Genomic DNA, 19437 nt, shown 5'->3' with positions numbered 1-19437 from the left:
GAGAAGATCTTAGACTTCGGGGTGGGACGTAGAGGGAGATCCATTCGGACAGATACACTGGGCCGGAACCGTATAGGGTTTTGGAGGCCAAAACCAGCACTTTGAATTGTGCTCAGAAATGGATCAGCAACCAGTGGAGCTGACACAACAGGAGGGTGGTATGCTCCCTGTATGACTCCCCGGTGAGCAGTCTGGCTGCCTCCCGCTGGACTAGTTGGAGTTCTCACCTCTGGGGATGCTTGCCATAGATGCAGGCGAAACGTCAGGAGAAAATGCCTCTAGAACATGGCCATATAGCCCGAAAAAACCCAGAAGAACTGAGTGATTCCAGCCATGAAAGCCTTCGACAATACATTTTTCCTCCCAATTGTTGGCTCTTCAAGTTTCTGTACTTTGGTGCTTACGGTTCTGGCCCAACTTATCTATCTGAACGTATCTCGGCCTATCAGCCCACCAGGACCCTAAGATCTTCTGGGGAGGCCCTGCTCTCTATCCCGCCTGCTTCACAGGTGCGGCTGGCGGGAACGAGAGACAGGGCCTTTTCTGTGGTGGCCCCTCGGCTTTGGAATGCCCTCCCCATAGAGGTGAGATCAGCCCCTTCGCTGATGGTATTTCGAAAAAGGTTGAAGACATGGATGTTTAAACAAGCATTCGATTAATTTGGTGCAACGAAACTGATGAACAAGGATTGGTTAATCACAGACGACGAAATTGGATTGCGACTACAATTAAGAGATGCATTGGATTATTATTGGTAGCCCAATAATATCGTGTATTGTGTATGTGTTTTTATGCTTTTTAATGGAATATTGCTGCTTGTCGTTGTGTTGTAAACCGCGTTGAGTCACCAATTTAGGCTGAGAAACAGCGGTATATAAGCACAGTAATAAATAAATAAATAAATAATATTATAGGGAATAATTTTATTTATTTATTTATTACAGGTATTTTTACCCCGCCCTTCTCAACCCCCCGAGGGAGGACTCATGGCGGCTTACAAAAAAAGGCACAATTCGATGCCTATACACTTTACACATAATATACAAAACCATAGTTAAAAACAGTTATCACAATTAAAACAATCCACAACTAGGTTCTTGTGGGTTTTTTTTCGGGCTATAGGGCCATGTTCTAGAGGCATTTCTCCTGACGTTTCGCCTGCATCTATGGCAAGCATCCTCAGAGGTAGTGAGGGTTTGAATGCAATATTCCTGCTTCTTGAATTGAATGCAATATTGAATGCAATATTCCTGCTTCCCCCTCACTACCTCTGAGGATGCTTGCCATAGATGCAGGCGAAACGTCAGGAGAAATGCCTCTAGAACATGGCCCTATAGCCCGAAAAAACCCACAAGAACCTAGTGATTCCAGCCATGAAAGCCTTCGACAATACATTAAATCCACAACTAGTACATAACACATCATATAAAAAATCATATAAAAACTATTCTCGTGCTTAGCGTTTCGTCTTTCAGAGTTCCATTCTCTCCCGACGTTTCGCCTGCATCTATGGCAAGCATCCTCAGAGGTAGTGAGGTCTATTGGAACTAGGAAAGTGGGTTTATATATCTGTGGAATGACCAGGGTGGGACAAAGAACTCTTGTCTGCTGGAGTTAGGTGTGAATGTTTCAACTGACCACCTTGATAAGCATTTGATGGCAAGCATCCTCAGAGATAGTGAAGTCTGTTGAAACTAGGAAAAAGGGTTTATATATCTGTGGAATGACCAGGGTGGGGCAAAGGACTCTTGTCTGCTGCAGCTAGGCGTGAATGTTTCAACTGACCACATTGATTAGCATTTGATGGCAAGCATCCTCAGAGATAGTGAGGTCTGTTGAAACTAGGAAAAAGGGTTTATATATCTGTGGAATGACCAGGGTGGGACAAAGAACTCTTGTCTGCTGGAGCTAGGTGTGAATGTTTCAACTGACCACCTTGATTAGCATTTGATGACCTGGCAGTGCCTGGGGCAATCTTTTGTTGAGAGGTGATTAGATGTGCCTGATTGTTTCCTCTCTACTGTTTTGAGGTTGTAATTTTAGAGTTTTTTAATACTGGTATATACACAGTGCCTTTTGTTGAGAGGTGATTAGATGTGCCTGATTGTTTCCTCTCTGTTGTTCTGCTGTTGTAATTTTAGAGTTTTTTAATACTGGTATATACACATACAGACACACATATATATACACACAAAACATATATACACATACTAGGCCACAGCAACGCACGGCAGGGGATGGCTAGTACAAATCTAATAACCAAAATAACACCATATAAAGAGCTACTTAAGCATAACAACTGTAATTTAAATAATTAGCAATCTGTCAAGCCCCGGGCCCAACTGCCCCACGCATCTCTCTCTCTCTCTCTTGCCCACGCTTACCCTGTGCCAGGGCCCAGTTGAGCTGCTGGCCCAGTTGGGCTCCGGCCCCCTCCTGCCACCGAGCCCCGGGCCAATGGAGCTGCAGCCGGTGCTCCAGGGTGGATGCAGCAACTCTCCAGAGGAGGGGCCGGAGTTCGGCGTAGAGCCCAGCGGCTGCCTCGGCGAAGGAGGCGTCCAGCCAGCGCACGGACTTCCATCCAGGCAGGGCGGCCGACACCTCGGGGGACTCCTCCAGAGGCTTCTCTTGCTTGGGTCGCTGGAGGATGTGGTGGCGCAGGCTTTGGGCGGAGGACACCAGCTCCCGCAGGATGGGCAAAAGTGCGTCCTCCTCCCTCTGGCAGAGGACCTGCAGCTCCTCAGGGAGGCTGGGTGGCCCCTCTCCCATCTTGGGGTCCTCCTCCCCCAGCCAATACTCAGGGTGGCCCTCCCAAGCTGGCCCGGTTGCCAGTGGCGGCTGTTGGAGAAGGAGCTGGTACAGCTTCTGGCCTGCCCACTGACCCCGCTCTGATGCCAGGATGCCCAGCACTCGATCTATTGGGAACATGCCCTGGGAGCCACTTGGCACCCTCCGTGCCCCAGGGTTGGTCTCCCCCAGCTCCAGGAAGGCCTCCTGCAAGGACTGGTCACCCAGCACCTGGTTGTAGATCTCCAAACCCTGGAAGAGGTCCGAGAGGGGCCCGGGGGCGGCCGGGTAGGTGACCGAGCGCAGGTAGGCCTCCAAGCATCCTTCCAGAAGCCGGGCCGCATGCAAGGCCAGCAAGGAGAGAGCGTGCTTCATGCGCCGCACCGCCTCCGGGCGCTGGAGCAGCAGAGGCCGCAGCCAGGGGTCGCGCCGGATGTGCTGCCGCAGCCCTTCCCAATGCGCAGCGTGCGCCCGCATCTCCTCACAGAGGCCGCGCAGCAGGCGGGGCCAGGAGGGGTTCCGCCGGCCGGCCGGGAGCAGGAGGCATCGCCGTGCGGCCCGCAGGTGGCCCACGAAGTCCGAGGCTGCCTTGAGACGCCGGCCATAGTGACGAGCCAGGCGCAGGTGGTGCCGGTGCTGAAGCAGGGCGTGAAGGGTGGCGCACTGGCGAGCCACACTGGCCCGAGCCGGGTGGTGGGAAAAGGCGCCTCGGGCAGCCTCCGGGCTGGAGGGACGGACCAAGCCGCGGAAGGTCTCGCTCCGGGGATTCTCCTGCACGCGCAAGCAGCGGCGGAGGCCCGAGAAGCTGCCCTCCACCTGAGCCAGGCGGGCCAAGCCCCCGGGGGAGTCCTCCTCCTCACTGTCGTAGGAACTCGAGCCAGCCTGGAAGGGGAGCTGGCGCCACAGGCCCGGGCTCACGCACTGGCGCAGGAGAGCCTCCGCCTTCTGGAAGGGACGGGCCAAGTTCATCAGCGAGCTGGAGCCTGAAAAAGAGAAATGGGGGGTGAGTGGATCGGGGAGACAAATAGATGGGGTTTTAAAGAGCCGTTGGCTTTGGTAATGTAAACATGTTGTTTTCCACCACAGAGTTAATCATTTGTCTCTGGTCAGCAGTTCTCCTCTTTGTATTGTCGAAGGCTTTCATGGCTGGAATCACTAGGTTCTTGTGGGTTTTTTCGGGCTATAGAGCCATGTTCTAGAGGCATTTCTCCTGACGTTTCGCCTGCATCTATGGCAAGCATCTCACAACCTCTGAGGATGCTTGCCATAGATGCAGGCGAAACGTCAGGAGAAATGCCTCTAGAACATGGCTCTATAGCCCGAAAAAACCCACAAGAACCTAGTTCTCCTCTTTTTTTGTAGTTTTCCAGGTCTCGTTTCTTAGGATGGCATCTCTAGCGTATATAAAACCTTGTATCCTATACGATACAATGGATCGATGTACAGTATAATAGCGAAGTAATGCATCAATTAAGTACAGTATAATAGTGAAATAGTGAGTTGATGTATAGTATAATAGTGAAATAGTGAATTAATGACATACAGTAGGATAGTGAAAAAGTCAATTAATGAAGTACAGTATAATGGTTATTCAATGTACAGTATAATAGTGAAATAGTGAATCAATGAAGTACAATATAATAGTGATTCAGTGTACAGTATAATAGCAAAATCGTGAATCAATGAAGTACAGTACAGTATAATAGTGAAATACAATATAATCATGAAATAGTACAGTATGAAGTACAGTATAATCAATGAAGTACAGTATAATCGTGAAATAGTGAATTAATGAAGTATAGTATAATAGTGATTCAATGTACAGTATAATAGCAAAATTGTGAATCAATGAAGTACAGTATAATGGTGATTCAAGCTACAGTACAATAGTGAAATAGTGAATCAATGAAGTACAGTACAGTATAATAGCGAAATAGTGAATCAATGAAGTACAGTATAATAGTGATTCAATGTACAGTATAATAGTGAAATAGTGAATCAATGAAGTATAGTATAATAGTGATTCAATGTACAGTATAAAGTGAAATAGAGAATTAATGAAGTGCAGAATAATAGTGATTTGATGTACAGTATAATAGCAAAACAGTGAACCAATGAAGTACAGCATAATAGTGAAATACTGAGTTGATGTGCAGTATAATAGTGAAATAGTGAATTAATGAAATACAATATAATAGTAATTTAGTGTACAGGATAATAGCAAAATTGTGAATAAATGAAGTACAGTATAATGGTGATTCAAGGTACAGTATAATATTGAAATAGTGAATCAACGAAGTACAGTATAATAGTGATTCAATGTACAGTATAATAGTGAAATAGTGAATGAATGAAGGACAGTATAATAGTGATTCAATGTACAGTATAATAGCAAAATAGTGAATGAATGAAGTACAGTATAATAGTGAAATAGTGAGTCGATGTGCAGTATAATAGTGAAATAGTGAATCAATGAAGTACAGTATAACAGTGAAATAGTGAATCAATGAAGTACAGTATAATAGTGAAATAGTGAGTCACTGTACAGTATAATAGTGAAATATAGAATATTGTATCCTATAGCAAGTGTGGGCAAACTTTGTCCCTCCAGGTGTTTTGGACTTCAACTCCCACAATTCCTAGCAGCCGGTAGACTGTTAGAAATTGTGGGAGTTGGAGTCCAAAATACCTGGAGGGCTGGAGTTTGCCCATTCCTGTCCTCTGGAGTAGTCTTGTTTAAAAAAACCCAGAAACACTGGACTCAAAAACATATGATACTGGAGGATCAACTGGAAATAAGATATGGACAATTACTACAATGTCTATGCCGAGAGACAGAAAGAACTGGTTATCCCAAAACATTAAGAACAGAAGGCAAAGAAAACTAGCTGAAGTAAACAACCTGATGGCTTTATTACATACTGTATCTTTTATAGGACTACATTTTAATATGTGTGTTTATAATTTTTTGCAATGTTTGTGACTTTTGAGTGTGCTGTGACCCACCTCCAGCCACGAGGAGAGGCGGGTAAGAAATAAAATGACTACTACTACTACTACTGCTACTACTACTATTACTACAATAGTGTTAGCTAAAGGAAGCAGGAAACCAAGAAGTAAAAATTCAACATACAATGAGAGTGAGGTTCATAGACTAGTCGCAATAGTGGTGTGCTTGACATGTCCATGTGTTTAGCTGTGTTTGATTTAGTAGTTCCAGTGTTATATCTTTTTTTGTGTTTTCATCCTCCCCTCCCCCCCTATTTCTGAATAAAAGTTAATTACAAAAAACCAATTAGATGGATAGCTACTTGTCTCAAAGGTCTCTTGAAGGTCAGTGGCCTCTGCTGCTCCTGCAATTGGCTGCTAATGCCAGGGATTAAGCCGCCCTGCTGCCTGGATGACCTGAGAGGCTGGCCGGATGAGAATCAAGGAACTACAGTATCAAAGTGAAATAGTGAACCAATGAAGTCCTGTATAATAGTGAAATAGAGAACCAATGAAGTCCTGTATAATAGTGAACTAGTGAATCAATGAAGTACATTATAATAGTGAAATAGTGAGTCAATGTACAGTATAATAGTGAAATAGTGAATCAATGTGCAGTATGTTGAAATAGTGAGGAGGTACAGCATAATAGTGAAATAGTGAATCAAGGAAGTACAGCATAATAGTGAAATAGTGAGTCAATGTACAGTATAATAGTGAAATAGTGAATCAATGTCCAGTATAATCTTGAAATAGTGAGGAGGTACAGCATAATAGTGAAATAGTAAATCAATGTGCAGTATAATGTTGAAATAGTGAGGAGGTACAGTATAATAGTGAAATAGTGAATCAAGGAAGTACAGCATAATAGTGAAATAGTAAATCAATGTACAGTATAATAGTGAAATTGTGAATCAATGTGCAGTATAATCTTGAAATAGTGAGGAGGTACAGCATAATAGTGAAATAGTGAATCAATGTACAGTATAATAGTGAAATAGTTAATCAATAAAGTACAGTATAATAGTGAAAAGCTGAATTAATGAAATATGGCATAATAGTGAAATAGTGAGGAGGTACAGCATAATAGTGAAATAGTGAATCAACGTACAGTATAATAGTGAAATAGTGAATCGATGTGCAGTATAATGTTGAAATAGTGAGGAGGTACAGTATAATAGTGAAATAGTGAATCAAGGAAGTACAGTATAATAGTGAAATAGTGAGAAGGTACAGTATAATAGTGAAGTGGTGAATCAATGTACAGTGTAATAGTGAAATAGTTAATCAATGAAATACAGGATAATAGCAGAATAGTGGATTAATGAAGTACAGTATAATAGTGAAATAGTGAATCAATCTACAATATAAAAGTGAAATAGTGAATCGATGTAGAGTACAAGAATGAAATAGTGAGGAAGTACAGTATAATAGCAAAATACAGAACCAATGAAGTACAGTATAATAGAAAATAGTGAATTAATGAAGTACAGTATAATACTGAAATAGTGAATCAATAAAGTGCAGTATAATAGTGAAATAGTGAATCAATGTACAATATAAAAAATGAAATAGTGAATCAATGTACAGTATAAAAGTGAAATAGTGAATCGATGTAGAGTACAAGAATGAAATAGCGAGGAAGTACAGTATAATAGAAAAATACTGAATCAATAAAGTACAGTATAATAGAAAAATAGTGAATTAATGAAGTACAGTATAATATTGAAATAGTGAATCAATGAAGTACAGTATAATAGTGAAATAGTGAATCAATGTACAATATAAAAGTGAAATAGTGAATCAATGTACAGTATAATAATGAAATAGTGAGGAAGTACAGTATAATATTGAAATAGTGAATCAGTGTACACTACAAAAGTGACATAGTGAATCAATGTACAGTATAATCAGGGAACAGTGAGGAGGTACAGTATAATAGTGAAATAGTGAATCAATAAAGTACAGTATAATAGCAAAATAGTGAATCAAGGAAGTAAAGTATTAGTGAAATAGTGAAACAATGAAGTATAGTATAATAGTGAATCAATGTACAGTATAATAGTGAATTAGTGAATTAGTGAAGTACAGTATAATATTGAAATAGTGAAACAATGAAGTACAGTATAATAGTGAAATACAGTCATCAAAAGTAAATAGCATTGCTCTTTAGATATTGTAGAACGATATACAGATACATACAAATTAATAATAACAACAACAACAACAACAACAACATTTATTTATACCCCGAAGGGGACTCAAAGTGGCTTTACTGGAGTGTTTAGACGACACGGTAACATAGTGAATCCTCATGCATTGTAACTACTACTACTACTACTACTACTACTATTTTATTTCTTACCCACCTCTTGTGTGCAAGATATGGATGTAGGTAGATCACTTATGGGCAAACTTGGGCCCTCCAGGGGTTTTGGACTCCAACTCCCATAATTCCGAACAGCCTACCGGCTGTTCGGAATTGTGGGAGTTGGAGTCCAAAACCCCTGGAGGGCCAAAGGAGAGAGTTCCAACTAGGTGAGTGTCTCCTCCTGGTCTAAATAAACCCACCTGTGTCCGCAGCCTCCCCTTGCTCCCCGTTGCCGTTGGCCGGGCCGGGCCCCTTCCTGGGGGCCACCAGGGACCCCAAAGGCGGCAAGATGGACCCCGAAGCCTGAGAGACGCGGGACATGAGGAGGAGGAAGATGGCGTTCAGGCCCACCGCCTCGGCCTGGACCACCTGCGGAGAGAAAGCACCAGGCTCACACAATCCCAGAGTCGGATGGGACCCCTCAAGGACATCTAGACCAACCCCAATCAGAGCCCTCCCAACAGATGGCCATACTTTTGAAACACCTTCGGAGAAGGAATCATAGAAGAATGCTACCAAAATCATAACATCTGTTATAGAACTCCAATATGCCGATGATAATGTAGTCTATGCATGTTCAGAGGAAGACCGACAAGCCACTCTTAAGCATGGAAACCATCTATTGAACAGGTGGAAAGCTATTTAACCTCAGAAGACTGAAAGCCAAAACCAAAACCACAACATCTGTTATAGAACTCCAATATGCCGATGATGATGTAGTCTATGCACGTTCAGAAGAAGACCTACAAGCTACTCTTAAGCATGGAAACCATCTATTGAACAGGTGGAAAGCTATTTAACCTCAGAAGACTGAAAGCCAAAACCAAAACCACAACATCTGTTATAGAACTCCAATATGCCGATGATAATGTAGTCTATGCACGTTCAGAAGAAGACCTACAAGCCACTCTTAAGCATGGAAACCATCTATTGGACAGGTGGCAAGATGTTTAGCCTCAGAAGACTGAAAGCCAAAACCAAAGTAACAACATCTGTTATAGAACTCCAATATGCCGATGATAATGGAGTCTGTGCACATTCAGAAGAAGACCCAAAAGGAACTGTAAAGCGTACGAGAAGCTCGGCGAGCTGTTTAACCTCAGCAGACTCAAAACCAAAACCACAACATCAGTATGCTGATGATAATGAAGTCTGTGCACATTCAGAAGAAGACTCAATTATGCAACACAGGAAGGAAGACACAATTAGAGCCGTCCCGACAGATGGCCATCTAGTCTCTACTTGAAAGACCTTCACAGAAGAATGCTACAGTTGGAAGAGACCCCAAGGGCCATCCAATTGTCCAACCCAGGAAGGAAGACACAATTAGAGCCCTCCCGACAGATGGCCATCTAGTCTCAACTTGAAGAACCTTCATAGAGGAATGATAGAGTTGGAAGAGACCCCAAGGGCCATCCAATTATTCAATCCAGGCCAGAAGACACAATTAGAGCCCTCCCAACAGATGGCCATCTACTCTCAACTTGAAGAACCTTAACAGAAGAATGCTACAGTTGGAAGAGACCCCAAGGGCCATTCAACTGTCCAACCCAGGCCAGAAAACACAATTAGAGCCCTCCCAACAGATGGCCATCAAGTCTCAACGTGAAGAACCTTCATAGAGGAATGGTAGAGTTGGAAGAGACCTCAAGGGCCATCCAATTATTCAAGCCAGGAAGGAAGACACAATTAGAGCCCTCCCGACAGATGGCCATCCATGCTCAACTTACAAACCTCTGGAAGGAAGACACAATTAGAGCCCTCCCAACAGATGGCCATCTAGTCTCAACATGAAGAACCTTCATAGATGAATGTTTGAGTTGGAAGAGACCCCAAGGGCCATCCAATTGTCCAACCCAGGAAGGAAGACACAATTAGAGCCCTCCCAACAGATGGCCATCTGCTCTCAACTTGAAGAACCTTCATAGAAGAATGGTTGAGTTGGAAGAAACCTCAAGAGCCATCCAATTATTCAACCCAGGCCGGAGGACACAATCAGAGCCCTCCCAACAGATGGCCATCTACTCTCAACTTGAAGAACCTTCGTAAAAGAATGCTAGAGTTCGAAGAGCCCTCAAGGGCCATCCAATTGTTCAATCCAGGAAGGAAGACACAATTAGAGCCCTACCAACAGATGGCCATCCAGTCTCAACATGAAGAACCTTCATAGAGGAAGGCCATCTAGTCTCTTCTTGAAAGACCTTCAGAGAAGGAATCACAGAAGAATGCTAGAGTTGGAAGAGACCTCAAGGGCCATCTAATTGTTCAATGCAGGAAGGAAGACACAATTAGAGCCCTCCCAACAGATGGCCATCTAGTCTCAACCTGAAGAACCTTCATAGAAGAAGGCCATCCAGACTCTACTTGAAAGACCTTCAGAGAAGGAATCACAGAAGAATGCTAGAGTTGGAAGAGACCTCAAGGGCCATCCAATTATTCAATCCAGGCTGGAAGACACAATTAGAGCCCTCCCGACAGATGGCCATCAAGTCTCAACCTGAAGAACCTTCATAGAGGAAGGCCATCTAGTCTCTACTTGAAAGACCCTCAGAGAAGGAATCACAGAAGAATGCTAGAGTTGGAAGAGACCTCAAGGACCATCCAATTATTCAACCCAGGCCGGAAGACACAATCAGAACCCTCCCAACAGATGGCCATCCAGCCTCTACTTACAAACCTCTGGAGAAGGGATCATAACGGAATGCTACAGTTGGAAGTGACCCCCAAAGACCATCCAGTCCAACCCTATTCTGTTAGGTAGCAAAACACAATCAGAGTCCTCCCGACAGATGGCCATCTAGTCTCAACTTGAAGAACCTTCATAGAGGAATGGTTGAGTTGGAAGAGACCCCAAGGGCCATCCAGTTATTCAACCCAGGAAGGAAGACACAATTAGAGCCCTCCCAACAGATGGCCACCCAGACACAATCAGAGCCCTCCCAACAGATGGCCATCTAGTCTCAACTTGAAGAACCTTCATAGAGGAATGATAGAGTTGGAAGAGACCCCAAGGGCCATCCAATTATTAAACCCAGGCCGGAAGACAAAATCAGAGCCCTCCCAACAGATGGCCATCTAGTCTCAACTTGAGGAACCTTCATAGAGGAACAGTTGAGTTGGAAGAGACCCCAAAAGGGCCATTCAATTGTTCAACCCAGGCCAGAAGACACAATTAGAGTCCTCCCAACAGATGGCCACCCAGACACAATCAGAGCCCTCCCAAAAGATGGCCATCTAGTCTCTACTTGAAAGACCTTCAGAGAAGGAATCATAGAGGAATTGTAGAGTTGGAAGAGACCTCAAGGGTCATCCAATTATTCAATCCAGGCTGGAAGACACAATTAGAGCCCTTCCAACAGATGGCCATCTAGTCTCAACGTGAAGAACCTTCATAGAGGAATGGTAGAGTTGGAAGAGACCTCAAGGGTCATCCAATTGTTCAACCCAGGAAGGAAGACACAATTAGAGCCCTCCCAACAGATGGCCATTTAGTCTCAACCTGAAGAACCTTCATAGAGGAATGATAGAGTTGGAAGAGACCTCAAGGGCCATCCAATTATTCAATCCAGGCCGGAAGACACAATTAGAGCCCTCCCAACAGATGGCCACCAAGTCTCAACCTGAAGAACCTTCATAGAGGAATGATATGATAGAGTTGGAAGAGACCCCAAGGGCCATCCAATTATTCCATCCAGGAAGGAAGGCACAATTAGAGCCCTCCCAACAGATGGCCATCTGCTCTCAACTTGAAAGACCTTAGGAGAAGGAATCATAGAGGAATTATAGAGTTGGAAGAGACCTCAAGGGCCATCCAATTATTCAATCCAGGAAGAAAGACACAATTAAAGCCATCCCAACAGATGGCTATCTAGTCTCAACATGAAGAACCTTCATAGAAGGCCATCTAGTCTCTACTTGAAAGACCTTCAGAGAAGGAATCACAGAAGAATGCTATATTTGGAAGAGACCTCAAGGGCCATCCAATTATTCAACCCAGGAAGGAAGACACAATTAGAGCCCTCCCAACAGATGGCCATCCAGGCTCTACTTACAAACCTCTGGAGAAGGAATCATAGAGGAATGATAGAGTTGGATGAGACCCCCAAAGGCCATCCAGTCCAGCCCTGTTCTGTTAGGCAGCAAAACACAATCAGAGCCCTCCCGACAGATGGCCATCTAGTCTCAACTTGAAGAACCTTCATAGAGGAATGGTTGAGTTGGAAGAGACCCCAAGGGCCATCCAATTATTCAACCGAGGAAGGAAGACACAATTAGAGCCCTCCCAACAGATGGCCACCCAGACACAATCAGAGCCCTACCGACAGATGGCCATCTAGTCTCTGCTTGAGAGATCTTCAGAGAAGGAATCACAGAGGAATGCTAGAGTTGGATGAGACCCCCAAAGGCCATCCAATCTGACTCTATTCAGCTAGGCAGCAAAACACAATCAGAACCCTCCCGACAGATGGCCATCTAGGCCAAGCAGGCTACAACTCAACAAACTACAACTCCCAGGAGTGGCATCTACACTATAGAGCAGGCATGGGCCAACTTGGGCCCTCCAGGTGTTTTGGACTACAACTCCCACAATTCCTAACAGCCGGTAGGCTGTTAGGAATTGTGGGAGTTGTAGTCCAAAACACTTGGAGGGCCCAAGTTGGCCCATACCTGCTGTAGAGTGAACCCAGTTCGATGATACATATGGGTTCCTGGGAGTTATAGTTTCACAAGGTCTTTCGAGCCAGGGCTGCCTAAAACTACAACTCCCAGGACGCAGGCTTGGAAACTACGCTTCGTTGGGGTTTCTCCCAGAGCGGGGAGGCCCCTGGGAGCCCAAACACGCAAGTTGGGCGCGTTCACACGTGCAGGCGGCGTGCAAAAGGAGAGGCGGGGCGAGACCGCCTCCCTGGCAACGCCCGGGTCCCCCAGGCTCCTTTTCCTCCCTTCCTACCCAGCTGGGATGCGCCCCAAGACCGCCGGAGCCGCTCTCCTTCCGACACGGGTCTTCCTCCTCCGGGTTCGCTGTTAGTTACCTCGGGAGAGGAGGGGGCGTGGCCTCGCAACGGGCTGAACGAGCTGGCCAATCAGAGCCAAGGACGCGCGGGCACATGATTCGAGGAGCGGTTCCCCGCTTGGCCGGCAGAGGGCGCCGGAGTGAGCCCGGATGATTGGCAGGCGGCAAAGCAGAGGCGAGGAAGGAGAGGCTAATCCCGGATCAACCTCGCGTTTAACGTGTGAATCGGGGTCAGGCAGCCAGAGGAGAAGCGGCCCAGCCCTCCCCTTCCTTCCCGATTCAGGGACGAGGCTGGGAAGCCCAACCAAACCAAAATCACAACATCTGTTATAGAACTCCAATATGCTGATGATAGTGTAGTCTATGCACATTCAGAAGAAGACCTACAAGCCACTCTAAAGCATGGAAACCTTCTTTTGGATAGGTGGCAAGCTGTTTAACCTCAGCAGACTGAAAACCAAAACTAAATCCTAACATCTGTTATAGAACTTCAATATGCCAATGATAATGTAGTCTGTGCTCATTCAGAAGACTTACAAGCCACTCTAAAGCATGGAAACCTTCTTTTGGATAGGTGGCAAGCTGTTTAACCTCAGCAGACTGAAAACCAAAACTAAATCATAACGTCTGTTATAGAGCTCCAATATGCCGATGATAATGGAGTGTGTGCACATTCAGAAGACCTACAATCCACTCTAAAGCATGGAAACTATCTATTGGACAGATGGCAAGCTGCTTAACCTCAGCAGGCTCAAAACCAAAACCAAAAGCACAACATCTGTTGTAGAACTCCAATATGCTGATGATAATGTAGTCTGTGCACATTCGGAAGAAGACCTACAAGCCACTGTAAAGCATGCGATCTGTGCACGTTCAGAAGAAGACCTACTCTAAAGCATGGAAACCATCTATTGGACAGGTGGCAAGCTGTTTAACCTCAGCAGACTGAAAACCAAAACTAAATCGTAACGTCTGTTATAGAACTTCAATATACTGATGATAATGTAGTCTCTGCACGTTCAGAAGACCTACAAGCTACTCAAACGCATGGAAACCATCTATTGGACAGGTGGAAAGCAGACTGAAAACCAAAACCAACATCACAACAACATCACAACATCTGTTATAGAACTCTAATATGCCGATGATAATGTAGTCTGTGCAGGTTCAGAAGAATACCAATATCTGTTATAGAACTCCAATATGCCAATGATAATGGAGTCTGTGCACGTTCAGAATAAGACCTACAAGCCACTGTAAAGCGTACGAGAAGCTCGGCAAACTGTTTGACTTTAGCAGACTGAAAACCAAAATTAAGATCACAACATCTGTTATAGAACTTCAATATGCAGATGATAATGGAGTCTGTGAACGTTTAGAAGAAGACCCCCCCACTCTAAAGCATGGAAATCCTGTATCGGATAGATTGCAAGTTGTTTAACCTCAGCAGACTGAAAACCAAAATAAAATCATAACATCTGTTATAGAACTTCAATATGCCGATGATAATGTAGTCTGTGCACATTCAGAAGGAGACCTACAAACCACTCTAAAGCATGGAAATCCTCTATTGGATACGTGGCAAGCTGTTTAACCTCAGCAGACTGAAAACCAAAACTAAATCATAACGTCTGTTATAGAACTTCAATATGCTGATGATAGTGTAGTCTGTGCACGTTCAGAAGAAGACGCACAAGCCACTCTAAAGCATTCAAACAATGTATTGGATAGATGGCAAGCTGTTTAACCTCAGCAGACTGAAAACCAAAACCAAAATCACAATATCTGTTATAGAACTTCAATATGCCGATGATAATGTAGTCTGTGCTCATTCAGAAGACCTACAAACCACTCTAAAGCATGGAAACCATCTATTGAATAGGTGGCAAGCTGTTTAACCTCAGCAGACTGAAAACCAAAACTAAATTGTAACGTCTGTTACAGAACTTCAATATGCCGATGATAATGTAGTCTGTGCACATTCGGAAGAAGACCCACAAGGTACTGTAAAGCATGCGATCTGTGCACGTTCAGAAGAACACCTACTCTAAAGCATGGAAACCATCTATTGGACAGGTGGCAAGCTGTTTAACCTCAGCAGGCTGAAAACCAAAACTAAATCCTAACATCTGTTATAGAACTTCAATATGCCGATGATAATGTAGTCTGTGCACGTTCAGAAGAAGACCCAAAAGCCACTCTAAAGTATGGAAATCCTCTATCGGATAGGTGGCAAGCTGTTTAACCTCAGCAGACTGAAAACCAAAACTAAATCCTAACATCTGTTATAGAACTTCAATATGCCGATGATAATGTAGTCTGTGCACATTCGGAAGAAGACCCACAAGGTACTGTAAAGCATGCGATCTGTGCACGTTCAGAAGAAGACCTACTCTAAAGCATGGAAACCATCTGAAAACCAAAACTAAATCGTAACATCTGTTATAGAACTTCAATATGCCGATGATAATGTAGTCTGTGCACATTCAGAAGACCTACAAGCCACTCTAAAGCATGGAAACCATCTATTGGACAGGTGGCAAGCTGTTTAACCTCAGCAGACTGAAAGCCAAAACCAAAGCCACAACATCTGTTATAGAACTCCAGTGTGCTGATGATAATGGAGTCTGTGCACGTTCAGAAGAAGACCCAAAAGCCACTCTAAAGCATGGAAACAATGTATTGGACAGATGGCAAGCTGTTTAACTGCAGCAGACTGCAAGCCAAAACCAAGATCACAACAACATCTATTATAGAACTCTAATATGCCGATGATAATGTAGTCTGTGCACGTTCAGAAGAAATCCCACAAGCCACTCTAAAGCATGGAAACCATCTATTGGATAGGTGGCAAGCTGTTTAACCTCAGCAGACTGAAAACCAAAACTAAATCTTAACGTCTGTTATAGAACTTCAATATGCCGATGATAATGTAGTCTGTGCATGTTCAGAAGAAGACCCACAAGCCACTGTAAACATACGAGAAGCTCAGCAAGCTGTTTAACCTCAGCAGACTGAAAACCAAAACCAAAATCACATCTGTTATAGAACTCCAGTATGCCGATGATAATGTTGTCTGTGCAAGTTCAGAAGGAGATCCAAAAGCCACTGTAAAGCATTTGAGAAGCTCGGCAAGCTGTTTAACCTCAGCAGATTCAAAACCAAAACCAAAACCACAACATCTGTTATAGAAATTCAATATGCCGATGATAATGGAGTCTGTGCACGTTCAGAAGAAGACCCACAAGTCACTGTAAAGCATACGAAAAGCTCGGCAAGCTGTTTAACCTCAGCAGACTGAAAACCAAAACCAAAACATCTGTTATAGAACTCCAATATGCCAATGATAATGTAGTCTGTACACGTTCAGAAGAAGACCCACAAGCCACTGTAAAGCATATGAGAAGCTCAGCAAGCTGTGGAGTGTCTGCTGTGGAGTCATCTTGTTGTGTTTCAAATAATAATGATGATGATGATGATGATGATAATATACGAAATCCAGCATATAAATCTCATTTGCTGTGGGATTCTGTGTTTTTGTGTCAGTAATAACAATAACAACAACAACAACAACAACAACAACAACAACTTGGGAAGTGTCCAACGTGTGATCCAATACAACAACCAGCAGAGTGTCTGCTGTGGAGTCATCTTGTTGTGTTTCAAATAATAATAATAATAATAATAATAATAATAATATATGAAATCCAGCATATAAATCTGATTTGCTGTGAGAGTCTGTGTTTTTGTGTCAGTAATAACAATAACAACAACAACAACAACAACAACAACTTGGGAAGTGTCCAACGTGTGATCCAATACAACAACCAGCAGAGTGTCTGCTGTGGAGTCATCTTGTTGTGTTTCAAATAATAATAATAATAATAATAATAATAATAATAATATATGAAATCCAGCATATAAATCTGATTTGCTGTGAGAGTCTGTGTTTTTGTGTCAGTAATAACAATAACAACAACAACAACAACAACAACAACAACTTGGGAAGTGTCCAACGTGTGATCCAATGCAACAACCAGCAGAGTGTCTGCTGTGGACTCATCTTGTTGTGTTTCAAATAATAATAATAATGATGATGATGATAATAATAATAATAATATACGAAATCCAGCATATAAATCTCATTTGCTGTGACATTCTGTGTTTTTGTGTCAGAATAATAACAATAACAACAACAACAATGTATTGTCGAAGGCTTTCATGGCCGGAATCACTCAGTTCTTGTGGGTTTTTTCGGGCTATAGGGCCATGTTCTAGAGGCATTTCTCCTGACGTTTCGCCTGCATCTATGGCAAGCATCCTCAGAGGTCAGATCTCACCATAGATGCAGGCGAAACGTCAGGAGAGAATGCCTCTAGAACATGGCCATATAGCCCGAAAAACCCCACAAGAACTGAACAACAACAACAACAACAACAACAACAACAATAATAATTTGATAGCCTGGCAGTGCCTGGAGCAATCTTTTGTTGAGAGGTGATTAGATGTCTCTGATTGTTTTCCCTCTGCTGTTTTAAGTTTAGAGTTTTTTTTGTGCGTGTGTGCGTGTCTGCTTCTCCATCTACCTTTTCTCACCCCCTCCCTTAATGGAGAGCATAATCCTCATTAACTCATTAACCATCCAATCCCCAGGAAAGCAGGCAGGTGAAAGGGGGCGGGGCAGGAGGACAGCAGGGAAATGCCCCCTGAGTTCCAAGAAATGTGTCCCCATGCAGCTGGGAGCATCCTAATTTGGCCAGGTTGCTTGTCTGCACCCTAAAATGACTAATACAGAACCACCGCAAAACACAGTACCATTATAACAATTTTCTTTTTGAGCCTATGACCATGCAGTTTGAATCGCACATGAAATGGAATATATACAGCGCCAAGGTAGTACGGTATGTGAGTATTTTCATCTTGCCTGGAGCAAAACAGGCAGGGACATCTAATCACCTTTCAAGAAGAGTTTGCTCCAGGCTCAGTCAGCCCATTGTATGCTAATCAAGGTGGTCAGTTGAAAGACTCACACCTAGCCCAACTTACAAAAGTCCTTTGTCTCACCCTGGTCATTCCACAGATATATAAACCCCTTTTTTCCCACCCCCAGCAGACCTCACCTCTGAGGATGCTTGCCATAGATGCAGGAGAAACGTCAGGAGAAATGCCTCTAGAACATGGCCATATAGCCCGAAAAAACCCACAAGAACTGAGTGATTCCAGCCATGAAAGCCTTCGACAATACGTTAAATTTTTATTTATATAGATTGAGTCTTCACTGTTGGGCCTACCCAGGCAAGGGCCAACTTTGGCCCTCCCTCCAGGTGTTTTGGACTCCAACTCCCACAATTCCTAACAGCCTACCGGCTGTTAGGAATTGTGGGAGTTGAAGTCCAAAACACCTGGAGGGCTGAAATTTGCCCATGCCTAATCTACAGTGCAGATGCTGCTGTTAATTGTGGGAGTTGAAGTCCAAAACACCTGGAGGGCCAAAATTGACCCATGCCTGGTCTAGATACTGAACTCCTGGTGGGACTTTGCCCAGCCGGTCATTGTCTTGAGGATGGCATTGAAAGGGGAGGGTGCTTAGTGGAGAAATCAATGGTCCACGGACAAGGTATGCGCTTAGTAATGACCCTGATGCATCCCTAGCCCTCCTCCTTTCTGCAAGCCTTGGAGGAATTTCATGAAATGTCTCTTTGTAGAGAGGGAGAGAGCCTGAGTTCTGTTAATCCCACAAACGAACATTACATTTTTGTTTATCTAGATTATAGGGATAGCCAATAGTCCAGAGGACAGGAGCAGAATTCAAAACGATCTTGAAAGATTAGAGAGATGGGCCAAAACTAATAAAATGAAGTTCAACAGGGACAAATGCAAGAGACTCCACTTAGGCAGAAAAAATGAAATGCAAAGAGACAGAATGGGGGACAATGCCTGGCTCGAGAGCAGTACGTGTGAAAAAGATCTTGGAGTCCTCGTGGACAACAAGTTAAACATGAGCCAGGAATGTGATGTGGCGGCCAAAAAAGCCAATGGGATTTTGGCCTGCATCAAAAGGAGCATAGTGTCTAGATCTAAGGAAGTAATGCTCCCCATGCTCTATTCTGCTTTGGTCAGACCACACCTGGAATACTGTGTCCAATTCTGGGCACCACAATTCAAGAGAGATATTGACAAGCTGGAATGTGTCCAGAGGAGGGCGACTAAAATGATCAAGGGTCTGGAGAACAAGCCCTATGAGGAGCGGCTTAGGGAACTGGGCATGTTTAGCCTG

General features: G+C 43.9%; 1 protein-coding gene across 4 annotated transcripts in view; it reads right to left on the bottom strand.

The window, feature by feature from the left end:
* CCDC142 (coiled-coil domain containing 142) overlaps positions 1–19437 on the bottom strand; it is a 36003-nt gene that overhangs the window by 15169 nt on the left and 1397 nt on the right. Inside the window, exons 1-3 of one of the 4 annotated variants that reach the window (XM_060779504.2) lie at positions 13098–13250; positions 8347–8515; positions 2385–3770 (exon numbers count right to left, since the gene is read on the bottom strand). In XM_060779504.2, coding sequence (XP_060635487.2) covers positions 2385–3770; positions 8347–8467 — 1507 coding nt within the window. In that variant the 5' untranslated portion in view covers positions 8468–8515; positions 13098–13250. Of the gene's footprint in view, positions 1–2384; positions 3771–6098; positions 6224–8346; positions 8516–13097; positions 13251–19437 lie in introns of those variants that run through there. The other 3 variants (XM_067468455.1, XM_060779503.2, XM_060779505.2) reach the window with 3 other exon arrangements.

Source organism: Anolis sagrei, chromosome 5, assembly GCF_037176765.1.
Source record: "Anolis sagrei isolate rAnoSag1 chromosome 5, rAnoSag1.mat, whole genome shotgun sequence".
Taxonomy (NCBI): Eukaryota; Metazoa; Chordata; class Lepidosauria; order Squamata; family Dactyloidae; genus Anolis; species Anolis sagrei.
This window is presented reverse-complemented; position numbering and strand designations above follow the sequence as displayed.